The following is a 20805-nucleotide window of genomic DNA, read 5'->3' as shown; positions in this document are numbered from 1 at the left end:
AGGGTAATGGTCACTCGCGGTCGATGCTGACGCGAGATCTGGGACCATACCCCTTCACCAATATAATTTGAGTTTTGGAGATAGGGTGGATAAAATCTCGGTGATTTGCTACTTATTGTGTACCCAATAAATCTAATCAAATTCTCTACATAAAAAAGGTCTAAAATATCCTCTTTATGTGTTTAAAATAAATCAAAATCAATACATTAGTTACACAACAACCACAACCAATAAAAGCCATGCCACAACCAATAAAAACCATTGATTGTCATTAATAATTTTTGTTCATCTACTTGCACTAAATCCTCTTCTAGAATAAACGTCCACACAAGACACATATATACGTATGACATACTAGAGAGTTACTCACGCGATGACGTTACATGATATATAATAAGGAGATTATACACAAAAAGTATAGAAAGCAACCATGATATGTCACATGTCCAAGGTAATTATGGGAATAATAAAACACACATAATAGATTCTTGAAAAATATGCGCCTCGCACCATTATATATTTTTAAACGCACCGTTATACATTCTTTACGCTTGAAGTGTGTGTATTATAATACTTATAAGGGAGATAAAAATGATACAATCATTTTAAACATATCGTTCACTTTTAATATAAAGAACTACCCTACGATTTTAAAACGACCACACATTTTTCATACGATAGTATTTAAAATTATATATCACAAAACAAGTATATCTATATTATAATGTTGTAGTTTTCTTTTTATTTTTATAAAACATTACGTAATTACCTGTGTATGTGTTTCTGGTCGCATCACACGGATACCTCTTCAGTGTATCAATGTATGTGTGTGTATATATATAGAAAGAGACCAATGATCTTTTGGTCTAGTGGTTAAGGAGGAGGTTAGAGCCTCAGAGGTGAGAAACTTTGTTTCTGTTGGAGGTTTTGGGTTCAAGTCTAGGCAAGGGGTTTTAATGCTAACTTGATGATACTAACATACTAACCTGTTAGCGATATGCTAACTATACGCCGCTAAAAAAAATACAAGAGAGAGAGGTGGGCCCATGAAAGTTTGGAAGATGGTTGATTTATTATTTATTTGAACGATGCATGAATCCTTGAAATTGCAGCAAGATAAGCTAGTTTATTGTATTTATGTCAAACATATATCACTGAAAACTTATAAAATATATATCATCATTAAATTTCCAAGAGTTTTACTTACCACCAAACAACACCTTATCCCACCCTCCTTTCACCAGCCTCCACATTTTCATCTTTTACAAAGCTCCTTTCACTCAGACTATTTGTTCCTTTCTTCACAATGGAAAATTCAGAGGTAGAAGAACATGAAGATCATCCATGGGACCAAGAAGAAGAAGAACTGGAGGAGGGTAATTTGGTTGCTAGAAGAAAGATTCTCAACCAAACTCCAATTTCCACCACCATTAATGCTGATCATACCACCAACAATGTTGACTTAAATGGTGTCACCGATGCTAAAGATCATCATCATCATCAACAACAGCAACATGAAGAAGAAGAAGAAGAAGAAGAAAAAGAAGAAGTGAAAGATTCTATCCAACAAGATGACATAAAAGTTGATGGAGATGAAAAAGAAAAAGAAAAAGAGAAACAACCTGAATTTCTTGTTTACTATGACACAGATAAAGGTAAAAACTTGAAGATCTAAAGTTCTAAATCCAATAGCACAGTAGTTGCATACTTGCATTTGAATTTGTTTTTTTATTTAAAAAAATTGAAAAAAAAAACATTTTTTTATTAAAAAGTTCTGTATTTTCCTTTCTTCTTGCAACTTCAGTACTTATCCAGAGAGAAGTGGGGTTGTTTGGGGTGGGTGTCAAAAGACACAAATACCCATTTGGACCAATCAATTCTTCTTCTTCTTCTTCTTCTTCTTCTTCTTCAACCTACCCTACTTGTTTCTACTTAATAAAAAATACCCAACAATTTTCTTTACATTTTAGACTGAGATCTCTTCTTCTGCTTCAAGATTTAAGGTGATTCTATGGTTTATTCTTGCTTTTATTTATTGTTTCTGCATAAAAAGATTACACCTTTATTTGGGGATTTGATCTTTATATTTTCTTGAAAACCTTTGTTTGTTTAGACAGGGTCCTAGATCATGTTTAGGTATATAAAGTTTCAATCTTTTTTGTTAATTAATTGGAATTTTTGATGAAGTTAGACATATTTAGTGTAATCTAATATGTGGGGTTGCTAAAAACCCTAAAGATTAGAGAATTTAATCCAACTTATCTGTTATATTTATTACCCCTTTTATTAGGATTCATACAGTTGACCTTATGTATCAAAGAAGTTACTGTCACATTTTAATATTGATGTGTGGGTGTTTATTTAATATCTGAGGAAATATAGGTGAGTTCATTAAGAACTATAATTGGTGGAGAAAATGTAATCAAATAGACAGTAATTTAAGATATGGCAAATACAAATTTGACTTTCAAAGTCAAAGGGTGGAACTAATATCAAAACAATTATAAAAGTCTATTTTTTTTTTTTACAATTTGTGACATAAATCTTAGGCTATTTGGAATGAATTGCTAGATCTGGACTTCAAGTATAGGTAATTGAGAATTTGCAAATTTTTTTCGTGTTTTATGACTGAAGGAATATGGAAATGTCGAATCTGCTCATGGGATAATCAGGGTAGAACATGTCTCACTCATCATAGTCAGCATCCTAGGTGGCACTCGCGTATGCTGGCGAATGCGAAAACCGTATATGAAACCAAAGGTATCTAGACCCTGTGATTTATGATGAATATGTGAAAGTTGCCATCATATGTAGACCGCAATTAGCATAGTTTATTTTTATTTTATTTTTTTGTCACCGTTAGAACCCGTTACCTTTAAATTCAGAGGATCTCTCCAATACCCTGCTAACCAATGTGATCAGGTCGAAAGTATGATGTTTCTCTCTTTTTTTAATTCATTATATTTTTTTTTTCATTTTTGCAGGTAACGAGAAAATTCACGAGCCAGAGAACACTGATATAACAACTAATAATCAAGAAAACGGGAATGGCATGCACTCGGTGATCAGCAAACAGAACGGAGAGCATCAAAAGCATGAAATATCATCGGAGGGTGACAAAAGTGCTTCATCATACATAAGCAACAAAACCGAAATCACGATTGATGAAATAACCGAATATGACGTGGAGACAATTTTAAAAAAGCAAGACACTCATGATTTGTTCTGTCCTAATTGCAATTCTTGTATAACCAAAAGGGTCATACTTCGTAAAAGGAAACGTAGAATCCCAGTTCCTGGTGCAGATGGAAAACGTAACAAACCGGAAACTCCAGTTTCTTCTGAATCGAACGTTGTTTTAGCTGATTCAACCGACGATCAAGTTCAACCACCAACATCTAATGAATATGATCCGCAAAGAGAGCCAGATGTATTCAGATGTTTGTCATGCTTCAGCATTTTCATGCCCACAGGTATCAATCTCATCTATCTATCTATCTATCTATCTTTCTTTTTTTTTTTTTTTTTCGGTTTTTGTGTTTTTATATAAATTGTTTGATGTTGCAGGAAATGGGTTTAAGTTGTTTCGCGGGTTTGGAAATAAAAACAGCAAAGAAAAAAGTGAACTTTCTGAGAAGGAAGTGCCTGTAAAGAAAAGCTGGTTTTCGAACATATTTAAATCGGAAAAGGTGGAGAATAATGTCACTAATCTTAACGTTTCAGTAGCCGTTCAGCGTTTAGATCCGGAAAATAACGTTGGTGAAGTCTCTTCTGTATCTTCTAACCTAAATCCGTCAATGCAAGAAGCTAGCGTGCGTATCTCCGACGGTACAACAGATTTGGAAAAAAATCAACTTCAGTCAGATAAAGTTATAAGCGAGAGCCACGGTCAGTAAATTTATTCAGAACATATTTCCGGATCAAATGAGAACCAATAAAAAATCTAATCAACATGAATACAATTAGTGAATACACTATACGAGTGTAGTGGCATTATCGTAATTAACGTGAACCATGTGTATTCAGTATTCACCAGTGAATACACTATACTACAAATGAATCGAATTTTGACTTGACGTGTTTTCACGTTAATTACGAAAATGCCACTGAGTAATAAAATCTTCATGAAACAGATCCGACGCCTATGTGTGTGTGTGTGTGTCTGTTTTAGTCAAATTACACAACTGCCCTTGCATTTTGTTACAGGAAATATGGCAACAGACCTTCCATTAGCAGACACTAACGGGCAGTTACTTACCTCGTACCATATCGAGAAAGAATCCAACAGCAAAAGTGAATATCCGGGTATGTTTGTGGTCAAACCGCCTTTAACTAATAACGTGGAGCCCACAGAAAGTTCAATATCTTCAGTTCAACATGACGGATTGAAGCTTCTTGTTCCTCCAAATGTGGGATCGTTAATCATTGACAATTCGCAAATGAACCAAGAGCTTGATGTAACCATTCAACACACTGTTCAAAACAATGTTGAAATTCACCTTGAAGAGCCTCTGAAGGTCAACAAAGATATCTTAACTGACGGTCAACAGGTTAATCTTCTTGATGATGTGAAGAACATTGAAAGGAACAAAGGTAAAACGTGACTAATAACGTTTAAGATTAATGACATTACATTCTGTTATGTATCTCAAAACAAGAATTCTTACAAATTTTGTACTACTATAGGAGAAGATACAATAATTACCATAGAAAGCAAGCAACTTGATGCATCTGCCTTTCAAAGACCACCTGACGAACTTGGTGAGACGTCAACTCCAGCACCGCAGCAGGCGGTGGAACGTGGTGGTGTTACCACGGCAACAAGAGGCAGTCGTAGCGTGGACATGGTTAAAAGTATTGTTTATGGTGGCTTGATAGAACTGATTGCGAGCCTAAGTGTTGTGGCTTCTGCAGCTGGTGCTGATGCCGCCACATGTAAGCATTACATTTGTCGCAAAAATATTTTAAAGAATGCTTCTGCGGTGACAAGCTATATAATCTTTGTTATACAATGCTTGCAGTGAATGTGCTAGCTCTGGGATTGGCTAATATATTCGGTGGGTTGTTCGTGATCAGTCATGATGTAAGTTGTATATTCCTTTCAACTTCGGTCTATTCTTCATCTCATCAGGGTGTGAATTTCTGACACGACACCAACCTCCTAACATGACATTCGCGGGTTTGGGTTTAGTCTAGACGGGTTAAGGGTCAGTTACAGGTCGACCCCATGATGTTTAGCTAAACGGATCGTGTTCGGGTGTTCGTGGGTTGACCCGTTCTGCCTGTTTATTCTTATAATTTAAAAAGAATTATGTTCATGTCATAACCTAAATGAACTGAATATTCCATGCCACCATATAAAAGAGAAATGAACATTATGTGTTATAGTTTAAACATAATTCTTGTATATACACATATGTATTTTTTTGTTGTAATTTGCAATCTTCGTATTAATATGCAAGAAAAATTAAATAAAATAAAGTTTTTGGGTTAAACGTATCGTGTTCGTGTCAACCCCTCATAAAAATACTTGTCGTGTTGAGGTTCATGTGTCATACATGAATTTCAAGTTCATGTCAAATTTTTGGGTTGGCACACGGAACACGTAAACATGGCCCATTCATTACCCCCTACATCTTATAGACCCGATTGAGTATTAACATGTAAACTTCACAGCTTTGGGACCTTAAAAACGAGCGAACAAGAAAGACAGAAGACCGATACCAACTCCTTTTGGGGCAACGAGCCGATTTCCCACTTCACATGACGGTTTCTCTGTTATCATACCTCGTATTTGGATTCGTTCCTCCACTTGTCTATTGCTTCTCCTTCTATGAGAGCAATGACAAAGATCTCAAGCTTTTGACAGTGGCCGCAGCCTCCATTTTAGGCATCATGATTCTGTCTGCCGGAAGAGCATACGTTCAGAGCCCACCAAAATTTTATTTCAAAACTATCAGTTACCATGTCATGCTTGGGTTCACGGTTTCAGGTGTTTCGTATTTGTCTGGTGGCTTGATTATCAAGTTACTGGAGAAATTGGATATATTCCAGGAAGGTTCAGTGGAGAACCTGAGAATCTATGGAGCGGGTTCAAAACCGGGCCTCGCGACATTCTAATGTCAAAATTGTCCTCATGTGGGCATTTTTGTTTCATGATTTTGTAGCTTTGTGTTATTAGCTTTAGAAGGAATAAGTTTTAGGTTTTAATTGTTAGCATGTTCAAGTGAAATTGTTCAAAGTCCAAGTTCAGTATGCATTTACTACAAAATCTGTAATGAGTTGATATCATATCAAACTATCAAAGCATCAGGTAGCTCCATAGTGTAGACAAAGAATTTTATGGTCAATCACATATGAAATGGTTAAAAAATTGTTGGGATACGGTTTGGAGTTATTTAGAATGAAGAGGGAGTTCCATATGTATTTTCCTTTTCTTATCACCAACATGGGATGATAACTTATTAGGCAGTTTGTATCGTATAGAGAGAGAACAATAAAAACTATTTAAGGTGTTGCTCACTTTGAAGCCAAGGGTTCGAGCCCCGTTGAAAACGTATTTAATGTAATTTAAGCCGTTCAAAAAGAAGGTAAATTTGGTGTAATTTAAGCGATTAAAAAAAATCATAAATATGCATATAAATTAATATATGCAAAGCTGTCAACTGTAAGCTATAAAGTATTTATTTTATTGTTACCAACTAGTTTTTGCCCCGCCCGTGTTGCGGAGTAATAGACCGAATATTTCTCTCTCATAACATGTATGTCTGTACAGAGAGTAAAATCGTAATTATATTTTGAACTGGATGCGAAATCATAATTTTAAACTGAGAGCAAAATCATAATTTTGAGCTAGGGGGGAAAACATAATTTTATTTTGAACTGTGGGAAAAAACGTAATTTTGAGCTAGAGGAGAAAACAACATTTTTTTTTGAACTGGGGGCAACAACGTAATTTTAAACGAAGGGCGAACCCGTAATTTTAAACTGGGAACAAAATTAAAAATGAGTTTTTGAACCGAGGGCAAAAGCGTAATTTTGAGCTAGGGGCAAAATTATAATTTTATTTTGAGCTGTGGGCAAAAACGTAATTTTAAACGAAGGACGAAAACGTAATTTTAAACTGGGAATAAAATTAAAATAAAAATGGGTTGGTCTAATAGGGAAGTGCCAAGCAAACGTAATTTTGAGCTAACGTAATTTTGAACTGAGGGCAGAAGCGTAATTTTGAGCTAGAGGAAAAAACAACATTTTATTTTGAAATGGAGGCTAAAACGTAATTTTAAACGGAGGGCCAAACCATAATTTTAAATTGGGAACAAAATTAAAAATTAGTTTTTGAACCGGGGGCAAAAGCGTAATTTTGAGCTAGGGGCAAAATTATAATTTATTTTGAGCTGGGGACAAAATCGTAATTTTAAACGAAGGACGAAAACGTAATTTTAAACTCGGAATAAAATTAAATAAAAAATAGTTTGGTCCAATAGGGAAGCTGCCAGGCACTATTCCCTGAGCTTGTAAATGTAAATGTAGGTAATACAAATGTAGATAAAGTTGATGATTGTTTTACAGAAAAATAAATCACGAAAAAGAAGAGAAACTAAAATTTCGCTTTCAAAATATGTTTACCAACTGTTTTGATTCAGTTTGGTGATTGGGTGGGTCGTCTCGGTTCGATCTCACTTGAACAGTAATATCTGGTGCAAATAACTTGAATGAAACAGATTTAAAAAAACTACCTTTGTCATGGTATGGTGCAAATAACTTGAATGAAACAAAGAAATCACTGGCAAATTCAAGTTACAAGTGAAATTATTCAATAAAGATGCCCAAGAGAAGTCAAAATCAACTTCCTTCTAAAAGCAATTATGATCTTCAGCTGAATTTTCTGCCTGTCATTGCCTCAGCCTCATATAATATGTGATTTATAAGTCCTCTTGCAGCACTGCAATGCATATGTAAATGTACCCTTTGATTCGATAATCTGTTGCAGCCATAAACAAGACAACAATGAAAAACCAGCTTAACTTACTCATCTTTCAGCTTCTGAATCTTCTCTGGGTCGGTTTCATGCATGTTTTTCCTGAACTGCTGCCTCACCATTTGAACAACGAGCTCTGTGTTATGTTGCTGCAGTTCAGTGGATCAAATTCAGAACCACATATCTGCTCATCTCACAACTATCCCAACACTTCTACTATAAGTTTAATCTCGAACAAGTCATATCAAAACACAAGTCAAAATCTAGTCTCTGTTCAAAACTCAAAAAGCAAGATGTTACTGTTGGATATAATGTTCAATTGTCCGATTAAAATTCGAAGTTGCCGTCAAGGTACGACCCAAAGAGTTACACTTTGGGCAACGAACATATAACGGTGTTTTAATCGTTAATCACCGGATCACGAAATAATAAGCGTAATGAAAGAAACATGTAATTATTTAGAACAATTACGGATAGTCGAATTAATATTATAATTAATTGTTAATTATAAATAATTATTAGATAATTAGAAGAAAATAGATAATTGTTATAATTATGAGATAATTATGAAGAGTTGTAATTAGATTACAAATCTTAATCCTTTTATTATCTATTAAAAGTTTGGTACCTATTAAAAGGGAATACCTCATATATGTCTCTTTGGTGATATACGGAAGTGGGATTCCAAGATTTTTAAGGTCTGCCAAGGCTTTTGAAAATCAAGAGTTTTCATACTTGATTAGAGGTTTTTGTAAAAACTCTACAATTCATTCAAAAGGATAACCTACTGGACGTTCTCACGCAATTGCAATATTTCAAAAGGGATACACAAAGCTTGTTGTTTCTTCAATTACGCAAACAAGGTAAGTAAAGTTTATGAACTTTATTTTTCTTTAGATTATGGTTTCGTTTGAAATCGTTTCAAACGAACAAATATGATTTCGTGGTCAACGATCATCTAGCGAGATCGTTCGTTGAACCAAGGTGTCTTACTTGGTAGTCACGATTCTTTAATTTTATATAACCTATTTTGATTGTAGTGAGATCACTGGTGGAATCGGTTTAGAACCGAACCTCGTGTACATGTTTTCCGCTGCGTTCAGTTTGTTTGACAAATTGATTAATTTTTTTTTTCCAAAAGTTACACGAAATTTCCAACAGTGGTATCAGAGCCACCTTACAAATCAAAGTAGGCTAATTTTATGATAGCGTTTATAGATCTATAAAATAGTTATAGAATTGCATGCTTAAAATCGAGTAGATTTGGCATAGGAACCTGTCACGTATAATAGTTATAGGCAAGTTTTATTAAGGCCAAACATGAACACTTGTCAAAGTTCTCTTTGACAAAATACTTGGCCTTAACCTATTTCGTTTAGCTTAATTATCGTACTATGCAAATTCGGGTTTAAAAAAAAAAAGAAATAATTTAATGACATCTGGCAAAGCTTGTATGCATTGACAGCATAGGAGTCCATGATTACAAAGGTAGAGGTGAACAGTTTGACGACTATGATTAATTTTCCATATTTCCCCATGGAGACTTTATTATCACATTTACTCCTGTGCTGTCTCCATTTACTTGTGGTAATTAAAAATTAACGTATAGCTTAATTTTATTTTAATTATCGGAAATTTAATTTATAAAAAAAAAATTTTTTTTTTGGATGGGATCCAAGATTAAGTGGGAGCACAAAAGGGTTTGTGCTACACTTAATGGGCTCGGTTCATGTTCTTGGGCTCGAACGAACCGAACATATTCTGAACCCGGAATTGCATATTTATTTATTTTATTATGCTTTTTGCCATGAGATGTTTGTTACGTACATAAAATTAATAATTAATACACGATCATTAAACAACAATTTTAATAAAAGGTTTATTAAGTATTGGATAGGTAATTAAAATAAACAGTTTATTTTAAAATACAAAAATCAAAATTGGTTTTACAAAAATTAAAAGTTAATTTGAAAACCGTAATTAATAAAAGTTATTAATTAAAATAAATTTGCGACACAACCAACTTAGATTAAATAGGGTATTTAAAATTAATCGGTCGAGTGATTGAAAGGTGTTTCAAGTCGTCACAAATTAAAACGTAAAATTGATTTTTACAAAGGAATTGTATAGCCTATGTTCATGCCATAGGCCGTACAAGTATTTTAAAACGACACGAACTGGTAATTTTAAAATATAACCCAAATTAAAATCGATATCCTACGCCACCCTAAATTAAGAACACCCGAACTGATCTATCCGAACCCCTGGTGCTAGTGTTTACCCTGCATCCAGGCCTATGGTTTTGGTTAGGGGTAGTTCCGCGATTTCCATGCTTACATGGGCCGGGCTACAGTTCTGATTTGAGGACAAATATCACTTTTGCGACACGAGAGCAAATGTTAGTGTTTACCCTGCATTTGTTTTCTACGGTTGTGAAAGTGGGCGTAGTTGGGGTTAACGTACCAATGCTTGACACTACTCGTCATGCGACCCCAAACCGAGAATTGTGTAATTGACACAATTGGTGATCGTCACCTACCCTTCAATCTATGCCAGTGAAGAGTGCTAAGTCCATTCACTGAGTTATGGGGAGATGGGTTCTCATCCTAATTACTAAAATTTTGTAAATCTTGGGTCAAAATTGAATTAGGTTAATGCATGAAAATTACTAATAAAATTTTCTTCTAAATTCTACAGATGTCTACAAACAATTCTGATAACACCAAATTCTCGCTTAAGTCCATCCTTGAAAATGCTAAACTTGATAATTCTAACTTCATGGATTGGTACCGCAACCTGAAAATTGTTCTCAGGGCGGAGAAAAAGGCTTATGTCCTTGAAGGACCAATTCCCGAAGCACCTGCTGCTAATACGGGTGCAGCCCGTAGGACATGGGAAAAACATGTTGATGATTCCCAAGATGTGACATGTCTTATGCTTGCTATGATGATTCCAGAACTTCAGAAGAATCTGGAAAACTTGGGCGCATATGAGATGAGTGAGTAGCTGAAAAACATGTTTCAGCAGCAAGCTCGTCATGAGCGTTTTGAGGTGATGAGATCTCTCATTACATGTCGCATGCAGGAAGGTACTTCGGTCAGTGCTCATGTACTGAAAATGAAGTCTTTCGTTGATCAACTGGAGCGTCTGAACGCACCCCTTAGTAATGAGTTAGCTACGGATGTGATCCTTAACTCGCTACCCAATTCATATCATCAGTTCGTAATGAACTATAACATGAATGGGTGGGAAAGAACGATCCCAGAGTTGCATCAGATGCTAAAAACTGTTGAGACAAACATCCTAACTAAGGGCAATCCAGTGCTGGCGATCAGGGAAGGAAGAATTACCAAGAAGAAGCAATCCAAGGGAAAAGGCAAGGCGAGTAAGCAAGACAAGGGCAAAGGCAAAAAGGTTGCCACTCCGAAGGCAAAGCCTCATAAAGATGCCAAGTGTTTTCACTGTGATGAGATCGGGCATTGGAAGAGGAATTGTCCCAAGTACCTGGCTTAGTTGAAGCTTAAGAAGCTGCAGATTGAAGAATCCTCAGGTATACATGTTATTGATCTATTTTCCTTTTCGAGCAAATCTTGGGTGTTTGACACTGGATGTGGTTTTCACATTTGTAATGATTTGCAGGGACTAAAAAGGATTAGGAAGCTGAAGCAGGGTGACTTAGAGCTGCACGTTGGGAACGGGCAGAATGTTGCTGTGAAAGCAGTTGGAGAATTTATTCTTGAATTACCTTCTGGATTGTTTATTACTTTAGACAATGTTTTTATGTTCCTAGTTTGACTAAGAATATTATTTCTGTTTCTGCTTTAAGAGAACAAGGTTTTAATTATGCTTTTGATATTGTTAATGGTAACATTTCTGCATTTTTAAATGGTATGTTCTATTTTGAGGCTAAGCCTCACAATGGTGTCTATGAAATAGATACTTCTAACAATAGATCAAATAATATAGTATGCTCTCTTTCCTCTAAACGTGTTAAAACTAGCTTTAATCAAACATATCGTTGGCATTGTCGTCTTGGCCATATTAACATCAATCGCATGAGGAAGCTCCAGACTGCAAGGATTCTAGAATCCACGGGTCAGGAGACTTATGATTTATGCGAATGTTGTCTAAGTGGCAAGATGACTAAGGCCCCTTTTACCGGAACTAGTGAAAGGGCCAAAGACTTGTTAGGACTCATACATACTGATGTATGTGGTCCATTCAGGACTATGTCAAGGAACGGGGAAAGATACTTCGTTACATTTACTGATGATTATAGTAGATATGGATATGTTTATCTTATGAAGTTTAAACATGAAACCTTTGAAAAGTTCAAAGAATTTCAAAATGAAGTACAAAATCAACTAGGGAAAACGATTAAGGCACTTTGATCCGATCGAGGTGGTGAATACATTAATCAAGAGTTTGATGAACATCTCAAGAAGTGTGGGATTATATCCCAACTAACTCCACCTGGAACACCACAACTCAATGGTGTGTCTGAGAGGAGAAATCGAACCTTATTAGATATGGTTCGATCAATGATGTGTCGTACAAACTTACCACACTCCTTTTGGAGTTATGCTCTTGAAACTGCTACACGTCTTGTAAATATTGCTCCTACTAAAAAGGTAGAAAAGACACCATATGAGATGTGGCATGGTAAACGACCTAAAGTCTCTTACCTTCGCATATGGGGATGTAACGCTTATGTTACCAGTGAGTCTTCGGACAAACTTGATCCTCGCGGTGAAAAAGTTGTTTTCATTAGATATGCATATCCGGTTGGTTATTATTTCTATAATCCTGCTGAAAATAGAGTTTTCACTAAGCGTCGAGGAACATTCCTAGAGGATAAGCTTATGGCGCGAGGAATTGGAGATAATCTTGTGGATCTTGAGGAAATTCGAGAACCACAAATTGATCAACCAGTAGTCGAATCTGCCTCTCAACAAAATATTGTTGAACCTGAACCTAAGAGGATTCAGGAATCTGATGTAACACTAGGCATCCGCAGAAGTACGAGGGATCGTCATGAACCTAATCGGTATTCACCTGATAGGTACGTCTTGATAATAGATCAAGAAGAGCCCTCAACCTACAAAGCTGCGATTTCAGGTAACGAATCTGAAAAATGGCTCGAAGCCATGGGCGTCGAGATGCAATCCATGTATGACAACCAAGTCTGGGATTTGGTTGACCTTCCTCCCGAATGTCGGACTGTAGGAAGTAAATGGGTTTTCAAGTTGAAAACAGACATGGATGGAGATGTGCAAACCTATAAGGCTCGGTTGGTTGCTAAAGGTTTTACTCAGACTCAAGGAGTTGATTATGAGGAAACCTTCTCGCCAGTAGCCGTGCTTAAGTCTATTAGGATTCTACTTGCCATAGCCGCGTATTATGACTATGAGATATGGCAAATGGATGTCAAGACCGCGTTCCTAAATGGACACCTTACAGAAGATGTCTATATGGAGCAGCCTGAAGGTTTTGTAGATCCTAAGAATCCTCATAAAGTTTGCAAGTTGAATAAATCCATTTATGGATTGAAACAAGCATCTCGAAGCTGGAATCTTCGTTTTGATCAGAAAATCAAACAGTTTGGTTTCATTAAAAACGAAGATGAGCCGTGTGTTTACAAGAAGGCAAGTGGGAGTTCTATTACTTTTCTAATCCTGTATGTAGATGACATACTTCTCATTGGAAACGATATCCCAATGCTGCAGGATGTTAAATCCTGGCTTGGTAAATGTTTCTCAATGAAGGATCTTGGAGAAGCTGCTTATATTCTAGGAATAAAGATTTATAGAGATAGATCTAAGCGGCTACTTGGACTTAGTCAAAGTACGTATATCGATAAGGTCATTCGGCGCTTTTCAATGCAAGATTCCAAGAAGGGTCTCTTGCCAATGGCAACTGGAACCGTACTGAATAGTCATCAGTGTCCCAAATTGGACAAAGATAAAGAGGATATGAAAAATGTTCCATATGCCTCTGCTATCGGTTCTATCATGTATGCCATGTTATGTACTAGACCGGACGTATTGTTTGCTCTGAGCTTTACTAGCAGATATCAACAGAATCCTGGTAAAAGTCACTGGATTGCTGTGAAAAATATCCTAAAGTACTTAAAAAGAACTAAGGATATGTTTCTGATATTTGGCGGTTTGGAAGAAGAGATGAAAGTAAATTGTTACACTGACGCAAGCTTCCAAACGGATCGAGATGATTCACGATCGCAGACAGGCTATGTTTTTACTTTAAATGGTGGTGCTATAACTTGGAAGAGTTCTAAGCAAAGCGTGGTGGCCCAGTCGACCACTGAATCAGAATATATAGCGGCTTCAGAAGCTGCTAAGGAGGTTGTTTGGATGAAAAAGTTCATTGCTGATCTCGAAGTTATACCAAGCATACAGAAGCCTATCGAGATATTTTGCGACAATACAGGTGCAATTGCTCAGGCAAAGGAACCAAGGTCGCATCACAGCACGAAGCATATTCTCAGAAAATTCCATTACATACGGGAAGTTTTGGAAAGAGGAGACATCGTAATAGAGAAAATTGATACTGATCAGAATCTAGCGGACCCGTTTACTAAGCCTATACCTCAAGTGAGACACGAGAAGCATGCTGACTGTATAGGTCTTAGATATGCTAGACAGTGGGTCTGATTTTGTAATTTAGTAATTTGGTGCATTTTGAACTGTAAACAGTATTTTATGTTTATTTGAATTTAATGGTTGAATGTCTTTTAAACTATTATATATGTGTTCAAATATTAGTACGTTAAGTATCTCTGAATATTGTATTCTAAAATGTCCGTAGTCTATCAGATTCGTGAGAACCAATCTGGTAAAAGACTATTATGAATTAGATGGTTGATCCATATAATGGATACTCAAAGTGTTGAGAACCATATTCACTGATATGATTAGTTGAATCATATTGGGCGTAACTCGCTTCAAAATGATCTTCATGGATCTTAGTCATAAGACGTTTTGAATAGGTACGATCATTGTATCCTTAGACCTGCGGTACATACTAGAACTAACTTAAATGAATGGTTGCTCTTTGATTCTATCTAACGCTGTACGTAACTGGCAGTAATAAGGATAGTTTTGGGAATGATCTGAAGTTTAGTGGGAGTTGTTTGTAGCCAAAGGGATCTGTACTTCTATACTTAGTAGAAGAACACTCTGGCGCCTTTCGTTGGTTTGAACTGGTGTTAATGCGTGGCCACGCTCGAACCAGTAGTAGTTTGATAAACCACTTCAAACCAGGAACGGATGTAGAAATGGTTGAATAATATATGAGAATGAATTGGATCCATGTCTCATGTTCAACAAGTGTTCAATACAGAGGGATAAATGAGTCGATAACCAGGGCTATAGTATTTGCATAACCAAAGGATTGATTAGTGCAAAGAATTAGTTGACATAAATTTGTCATACCTTACCGGGGGCAATATGATGCAGCTAGGCACCCACTATTGTCTACTTTGAAACTTAATCGGCCAATCGAGCAAGTGGGAGATTGTTGGATATAATGTTCAATTGTCCGATTAAAATTCGAAGTTGCCGTCAAGGTACGACCCAAAGAGTTACACTTTGGGCAACGAACATATAACGGTGTTTTAATCGTTAATCACCGGATCACGAAATAATAAGCGTAATGAAAGAAACATGTAATTATTTAGAACAATTACGGATAGTCGAATTAATATTATAATTAATTGTTAATTATAAATAATTATTAGATAATTAGAAGAAAATAGATAATTGTTATAATTATGAGATAATTATGAAGAGTTGTAATTAGATTACAAATCTTAATCCTTTTATTATCTATTAAAAGTTTGGTACCTATTAAAAGGGAATACCTCATATATGTCTCTTTGGTGATATACGGAAGTGGGATTCCAAGATTTTTAAGGTCTGCCAAGGCTTTTGAAAATCAAGAGTTTTCATACTTGATTAGAGGTTTTTGTAAAAACTCTACAATTCATTCAAAAGGATAACCTACTGGACGTTCTCACGCAATTGCAATATTTCAAAAGGGATACACAAAGCTTGTTGTTTCTTCAATTACGCAAACAAGGTAAGTAAAGTTTATGAACTTTATTTTTCTTTAGATTATGGTTTCGTTTGAAATCGTTTCAAACGAACAAATATGATTTCGTGGTCAACGATCATCTAGCGAGATCGTTCGTTGAACCAAGGTGTCTTACTTGGTAGTCACGATTCTTTAATTTTATATAACCTATTTTGATTGTAGTGAGATCACTGGTGGAATCGGTTTAGAACCGAACCTCGTGTACATGTTTTCCGCTGCGTTCAGTTTGTTTGACAAATTGATTAAATTTTTTTTTTCCAAAAGTTACACGAAATTTCCAACCATAGTCACCTAATACGCGGTTCGCTCCGGTTCGGGTACGCGATTCGGGTTCGCGATTCGCTAGTTGCGATGAATTCGGTTCGGAGGGGGGTAGGTTCATTTCGGTACGATTCGGTTCGGTGTATCATTCCGTCCGGTTCGGTATACACATTTCTTAATGAAATAAGAAAAAAAAAGTAAACAATTAATAAACGTTTTAAGTTAAAGTTGATAAAAAATAAAAGTATTGAGGTCTAAGGATGAAATATGTAACTTAATAAAAAAAGCTATAGATTAAAAATTATAATAACACAAACATAAAGGATGAAATATGTAAATAAAAGAGGTTTAGGTTAAAATAGATTAAAGAAACGCAGCCGTCATATTATGTCAGCCTCCATCTCCATCGTCTCCTCCATTTTCACTAGGGTTCATCATCATATCACAGGTAAGGTTTAATTTTTTCATCTTCGTCACCATTCTTGTGCATAAAAGTTTAATTTCACATCTTTGTACATAAAAGAAATTCGCTGAATTGATAAAGGAAATTCGCTGAATTCATGAACCTGATGCGCTGAATTGAAGAATAAGATACGCGAATTGGCATCGTATTATACGCATACGAATTCCGTATGGTACGAAACGTACCAAAACGAAATTCGCATCTTTTTGAGCGAATTATGTGACTATGTTTCCAACAGTTACGCCTTTACTCGTCTTCTGCCAGTTATATTGCTGACGGTGTTACTTCAACGTTGTGCTTACATGTTATGTTGGAATTTTTATTCTGTTACAAAGTTCTGCACTTCTACGTTCTAACTTAGTTTAAACTTCATATTGCTGTTAGTATAAACTTTATATTGCTGTTAGATATTCAATTTTAAATTTATTACTGCTGTCATTATAAGCATCATATTGCTGTAAGGTATGATGCCCAGTTTATACATACGTATGATTTTCTGTCAACCTTTCTTTTAATCAATTCCATCGATCCAGTTTATAGAACTATCTATATTTACGTACGATTTTCAGGTTTTATAATCTGATTGTGAAAAGAACCCAACAAACGTTGGTGTTTCTGGTTCCAATTTTCAGTCACCATCGGATACAATGGACCCAGCTAAAATATATGCTACAGTTGACCCCGCATATAGGAACATGTTTACTTTCAATTTTTGCTTAAAACAAACTAACGGAAGAGCATTTCAGTTAAGCAATACTTGGTTGGATGGTTTGTCAAAGAATGCCTCAGGTATCCCGAGATCCATTCCGAAGTAAAGAACTTTATGATGAAAAAGACCATAGAAAAGCAAGCAATTAACCCACTGATCGATGAATTTCGCGAATATGGTGAAGAGGATGAAGATTGTATGGTCACAACTCACATGTGTGAAGATGGTGAGTGGCTCAAGACAAGCAAGTATCCATAAAATGCAAGACAAGTCAAAAGTGTCCTATCGATATGTTCTTACTTCTTCGTTTATAAGCCCGAAGATATACTCAAAGGTAAAAAAGGAGAAAAACAACATACCATTAATGAACTGTGTAAAATAGAACCGGGGGGGATGCATGTAGGGAGCTAGCTATGTTGTTTTACAATGCGGGTCTTCCTTTCAATGCAACTGGTTAAGATAATTTTGTTATGAAAATGAAAGCAGTTGGACAATTCAGATTAATATCTAGACCACCTAATAAGCATAAACTGAGGGTACCTTTGCTTAATATCTAGACCACCTATAAGATACTCTCATTATCTATGGTCAGATTTGTTCAAGCGATAGCGGATAGTTTAACTTGTTCAAAAACTGGTCAACTGTATAAGGCGCCACATCATGTGATGCGCACATCACAGAATCGCATCACGTGATGCGATGTCATCACTGCATCAGATGATGCGCGCATTTTAAAACCAAGCTTATATCTTTTCTTTTTCAAAAGCCCTTTATAGGATATGTTGGAAACTAAAAGACACGCGTGGCACATTACATTGAACTAATGTTAAGAGAAAATAGGAAAGATTCCAGAGGTTCGGGTTCTTTAAAAAGGGTCATGTTTGTGAAGGGTTATGTTGGTCTTGTGAACATGATGAGGAGGTTCACAAATAAAAGAAGCATAGACCCACAACCGATCGGTTTCACAACATCATTCATCACTCTTACACAAATGCATAAGCAAAAGAACAACTCGTGAAAAGGATCAACCTTCCTGAATGGAATACTAGCAAGTGATCAAAAAACGCAGTGAGGAAGAAAGTACCATTATTCAACAAAAGATAGATTAGAAAAATACTGCATATGCTCTTAAGTTGGCAGAGCCTCTTGCTAAGGTCCTACGAACATGGTTATTGACATTTTGCATGTGCGTTGTAATGAAGGCAACCCCAGATCCTATTATTTTGCAAGAAATTGATGCAAGAAAAAGTGGTGGACGGGTGATACGGACGATGAAAATGGAGATAGATATGCTACATATTTTGTGTTAGATAGCGATGACTTAACTTTATATACGTTGGATCAATCTAAATGCTATGTTATCAAAAGCGCAAAAAGCACGCGCCTAGGCGCAGGGAAGAAAGGTAAAACAGAACAAATGACCATTAAAACACGAAACTCACGCGGGCCCGGGGTTTTCGGAGCTGCATTCGTGTCCGCAGGTGCGGGCACGCACGAGTTCAACCAAATTCAAGCTCAGAAACTCATTTTTGCACCCCCCCTGCGCGCGGGTAGGACTTGTGGTAAAACATGTCATAAAGCTACAATGGAGTAGTAAAGACTTTACCTTATAAACAACCACTCACTTTGTTCCCATACCAATGTGGGACAAAAATTTACCACCTTTTGAGACTTTTATTCACACACCCAAAACTTACAACATATAAGTCCTAAACTTTTGCTACTAACTATATAATAGTTTTTTTTAATTTTATATGTGGAATCTTATTTATTTTCAAAGCATAACATATTTTTTATATTTTTTTTCTCTATGTGCGCTTTTCTTAAAAAAGCCCACGCTTCTTTTGTGTTTTAACAACCAGATGTGTTTTTTCTACAAAACAAGTGTGCCTCTTGTACGGTAAGGTTGTATGTCTTGGCCCATCGCTTCGGATCTAGAACCCAACCACCTCAGTGCATTTCACACTTCTAAAACATGAAATTATAGTAACTAGTACAAGGATAGTATGAGCTTTGAAAGCATTACACAATAACTAAAGCATAGGCCTTTGAAATAACTCTTATGGCATTTTACTTTCTACATGCACTACAATTCTAATGCCAAATCCAGTTCATGATGATCACCTCTACAAATCAATATTTGCTTATGCAATTAACAAAAGTTCTTAGCAGTCCATTATCTCAATAAACTATACCTAATTGCATTGCATCCATACAATTTGCAAGAACCCAAAGTTCATTAAAAAATATAAAGGCCAACGATCCAAAATTTTAGCCGAAACATAAATCCATCAACCAAGATGCTTGTTTATATGCATAGATTATGATATATAGCAGAAAGTGCATACCTTATGACCAATGTACTTGGCTCTACGTAGGCATTCCCGATACAGCTACAAATCACAGAAAAAAAACACAAATTAGCCTACACTAGGTTTCACCATCCTTACAGGTAACTTCACAAAATCACTTTTCATAAACCCTAAATGATTCCTAACCTAATTTTTTGTACATATAATACCAAAATCACACCGTTTGAAGTATCTTACTATAAATTCATTGTCTGTAATAATCACCTAATCTTAAAATCTGAGTCCAAACTTGAATCAAAGAGTCATTGTTTGACACTAATTTAACAAACTTCTTAATGAAACGTATCAAACAACAGTGTGTGTCTGTGTGTGTATAGAGAGAGAGAGAGAGAGAGAGTAACCCTAATAGCGTTGTTGGCGAGTTCAGGAGGCAGAGCTGTTTGAAGAGACGGCATTTTGTTCACGATTTCTCTTCAGAATGGAGATGTTGATCTAGATATAATTAAAAGGCACATACAGTGACTGAAGAACGAATTTGTAGAAACAGAGGTGAAGAAGAGCAAATTCATTACCTGATCGGATGTGAATACGGCGGAGGCGGAGTCCGGTGGAATCTCTATACCTAGATGAGAAAGTTCGGGTCGGGTTTAGTTTGCAAGCTTTGAATTTTGGGTTTCAACTTTAACACTGTGTTCCAGAGTTTACTAATGGAAGGAAAGGAAAAGAAACAAAAAGAAAGTAAAAAACATTTTGTGTTCCAGAGTTTTATTTAAGGAAGGAAAAGAAAGGAAAATAAAACATGTCGTGTTCCCGAGTTTCATTTAAGGAAGGAAAAGAAAGGAAATGAAAGGAAAATTAGGCTAAATTCTTTAGTTTTTCTTTCCTTCCGATTTGGGAGGAAATGGTGGGAAAGACATCTTTTGTTTTCCTTTCTCGTCCTTTCCTTTCTCACTTTTACTTTCTTTTC

At 35.9% G+C, this 20805-nt stretch overlaps 2 protein-coding genes across 4 annotated transcripts; one reads left to right on the top strand and one right to left on the bottom strand.

The window, feature by feature from the left end:
• Positions 1–1107: 1107 nt before the first annotated feature.
• LOC110943534 (membrane protein of ER body-like protein) lies at positions 1108–6408 on the top strand. Of its 3 annotated transcripts, none has more exons than XM_022185279.2 (8): positions 1108–1655; positions 2635–2760; positions 2985–3473; positions 3568–3888; positions 4207–4593; positions 4687–4935; positions 5022–5083; positions 5677–6408. In XM_022185279.2, exons 1-8 carry the CDS (start codon positions 1307–1309, stop codon positions 6118–6120), a joined length of 2427 nt encoding a protein of 808 aa, XP_022040971.1. In that variant the 5' UTR covers positions 1108–1306; the 3' UTR covers positions 6121–6408. The 3 variants fall into 3 exon arrangements, with proteins under 3 accessions (XP_022040971.1, XP_022040976.1, XP_022040980.1); XM_022185288.2 differs by lacking the exon at positions 1108–1655 and adding an exon at positions 1815–2003; XM_022185284.2 differs by lacking the exon at positions 2635–2760.
• Positions 6409–7698: 1290 nt separating this feature from the next.
• On the bottom strand, positions 7699–20520 carry LOC110878094. The gene is made up of 5 exons (XM_022126350.2): positions 20411–20520; positions 20240–20330; positions 19875–19919; positions 8033–8130; positions 7699–7945 (listed from the first exon to the last, which is right to left on the bottom strand). Exons 2-5 carry the CDS (start codon positions 20291–20293, stop codon positions 7876–7878), a joined length of 267 nt encoding a protein of 88 aa, XP_021982042.1. The 5' UTR covers positions 20294–20330; positions 20411–20520; the 3' UTR covers positions 7699–7875.
• Positions 20521–20805: the final 285 nt, after the last annotated feature.

The sequence above is a fragment of the Helianthus annuus genome, chromosome 5, assembly GCF_002127325.2.
Source record: "Helianthus annuus cultivar XRQ/B chromosome 5, HanXRQr2.0-SUNRISE, whole genome shotgun sequence".
Taxonomy (NCBI): Eukaryota; Viridiplantae; Streptophyta; class Magnoliopsida; order Asterales; family Asteraceae; genus Helianthus; species Helianthus annuus.
This window is presented reverse-complemented; position numbering and strand designations above follow the sequence as displayed.

What these genes read in the sequence shown, in the direction of transcription:
- LOC110943534 (XM_022185279.2), top strand. Translation starts at nt 1,307, where the DNA reads ATGGAAAATTCAGAGGTAGAAGAACATGAAGATCATCCATGGGACCAA. An exon ending in TTACTATGACACAGATAAAG is followed by an intron (nt 1,656 to 2,634) that starts GTAAAAACTTGA and finishes TTATGACTGAAG; the next exon opens with GAATATGGAAATGTCGAATC. An exon ending in AGTTATAAGCGAGAGCCACG is followed by an intron (nt 3,889 to 4,206) that starts GTCAGTAAATTT and finishes ATTTTGTTACAG; the next exon opens with GAAATATGGCAACAGACCTT.
- LOC110878094 (XM_022126350.2), bottom strand. Translation starts at nt 20,293, where the DNA reads ATGCCGTCTCTTCAAACAGCTCTGCCTCCTGAACTCGCCAACAACGCT. An exon ending in CCAAGTACATTGGTCATAAG is followed by an intron (nt 8,131 to 19,874) that starts GTATGCACTTTC and finishes ACTGAACTGCAG; the next exon opens with CAACATAACACAGAGCTCGT. An exon ending in ATTCAGAAGCTGAAAGATGA is followed by an intron (nt 7,946 to 8,032) that starts GTAAGTTAAGCT and finishes TATGCATTGCAG; the next exon opens with TGCTGCAAGAGGACTTATAA.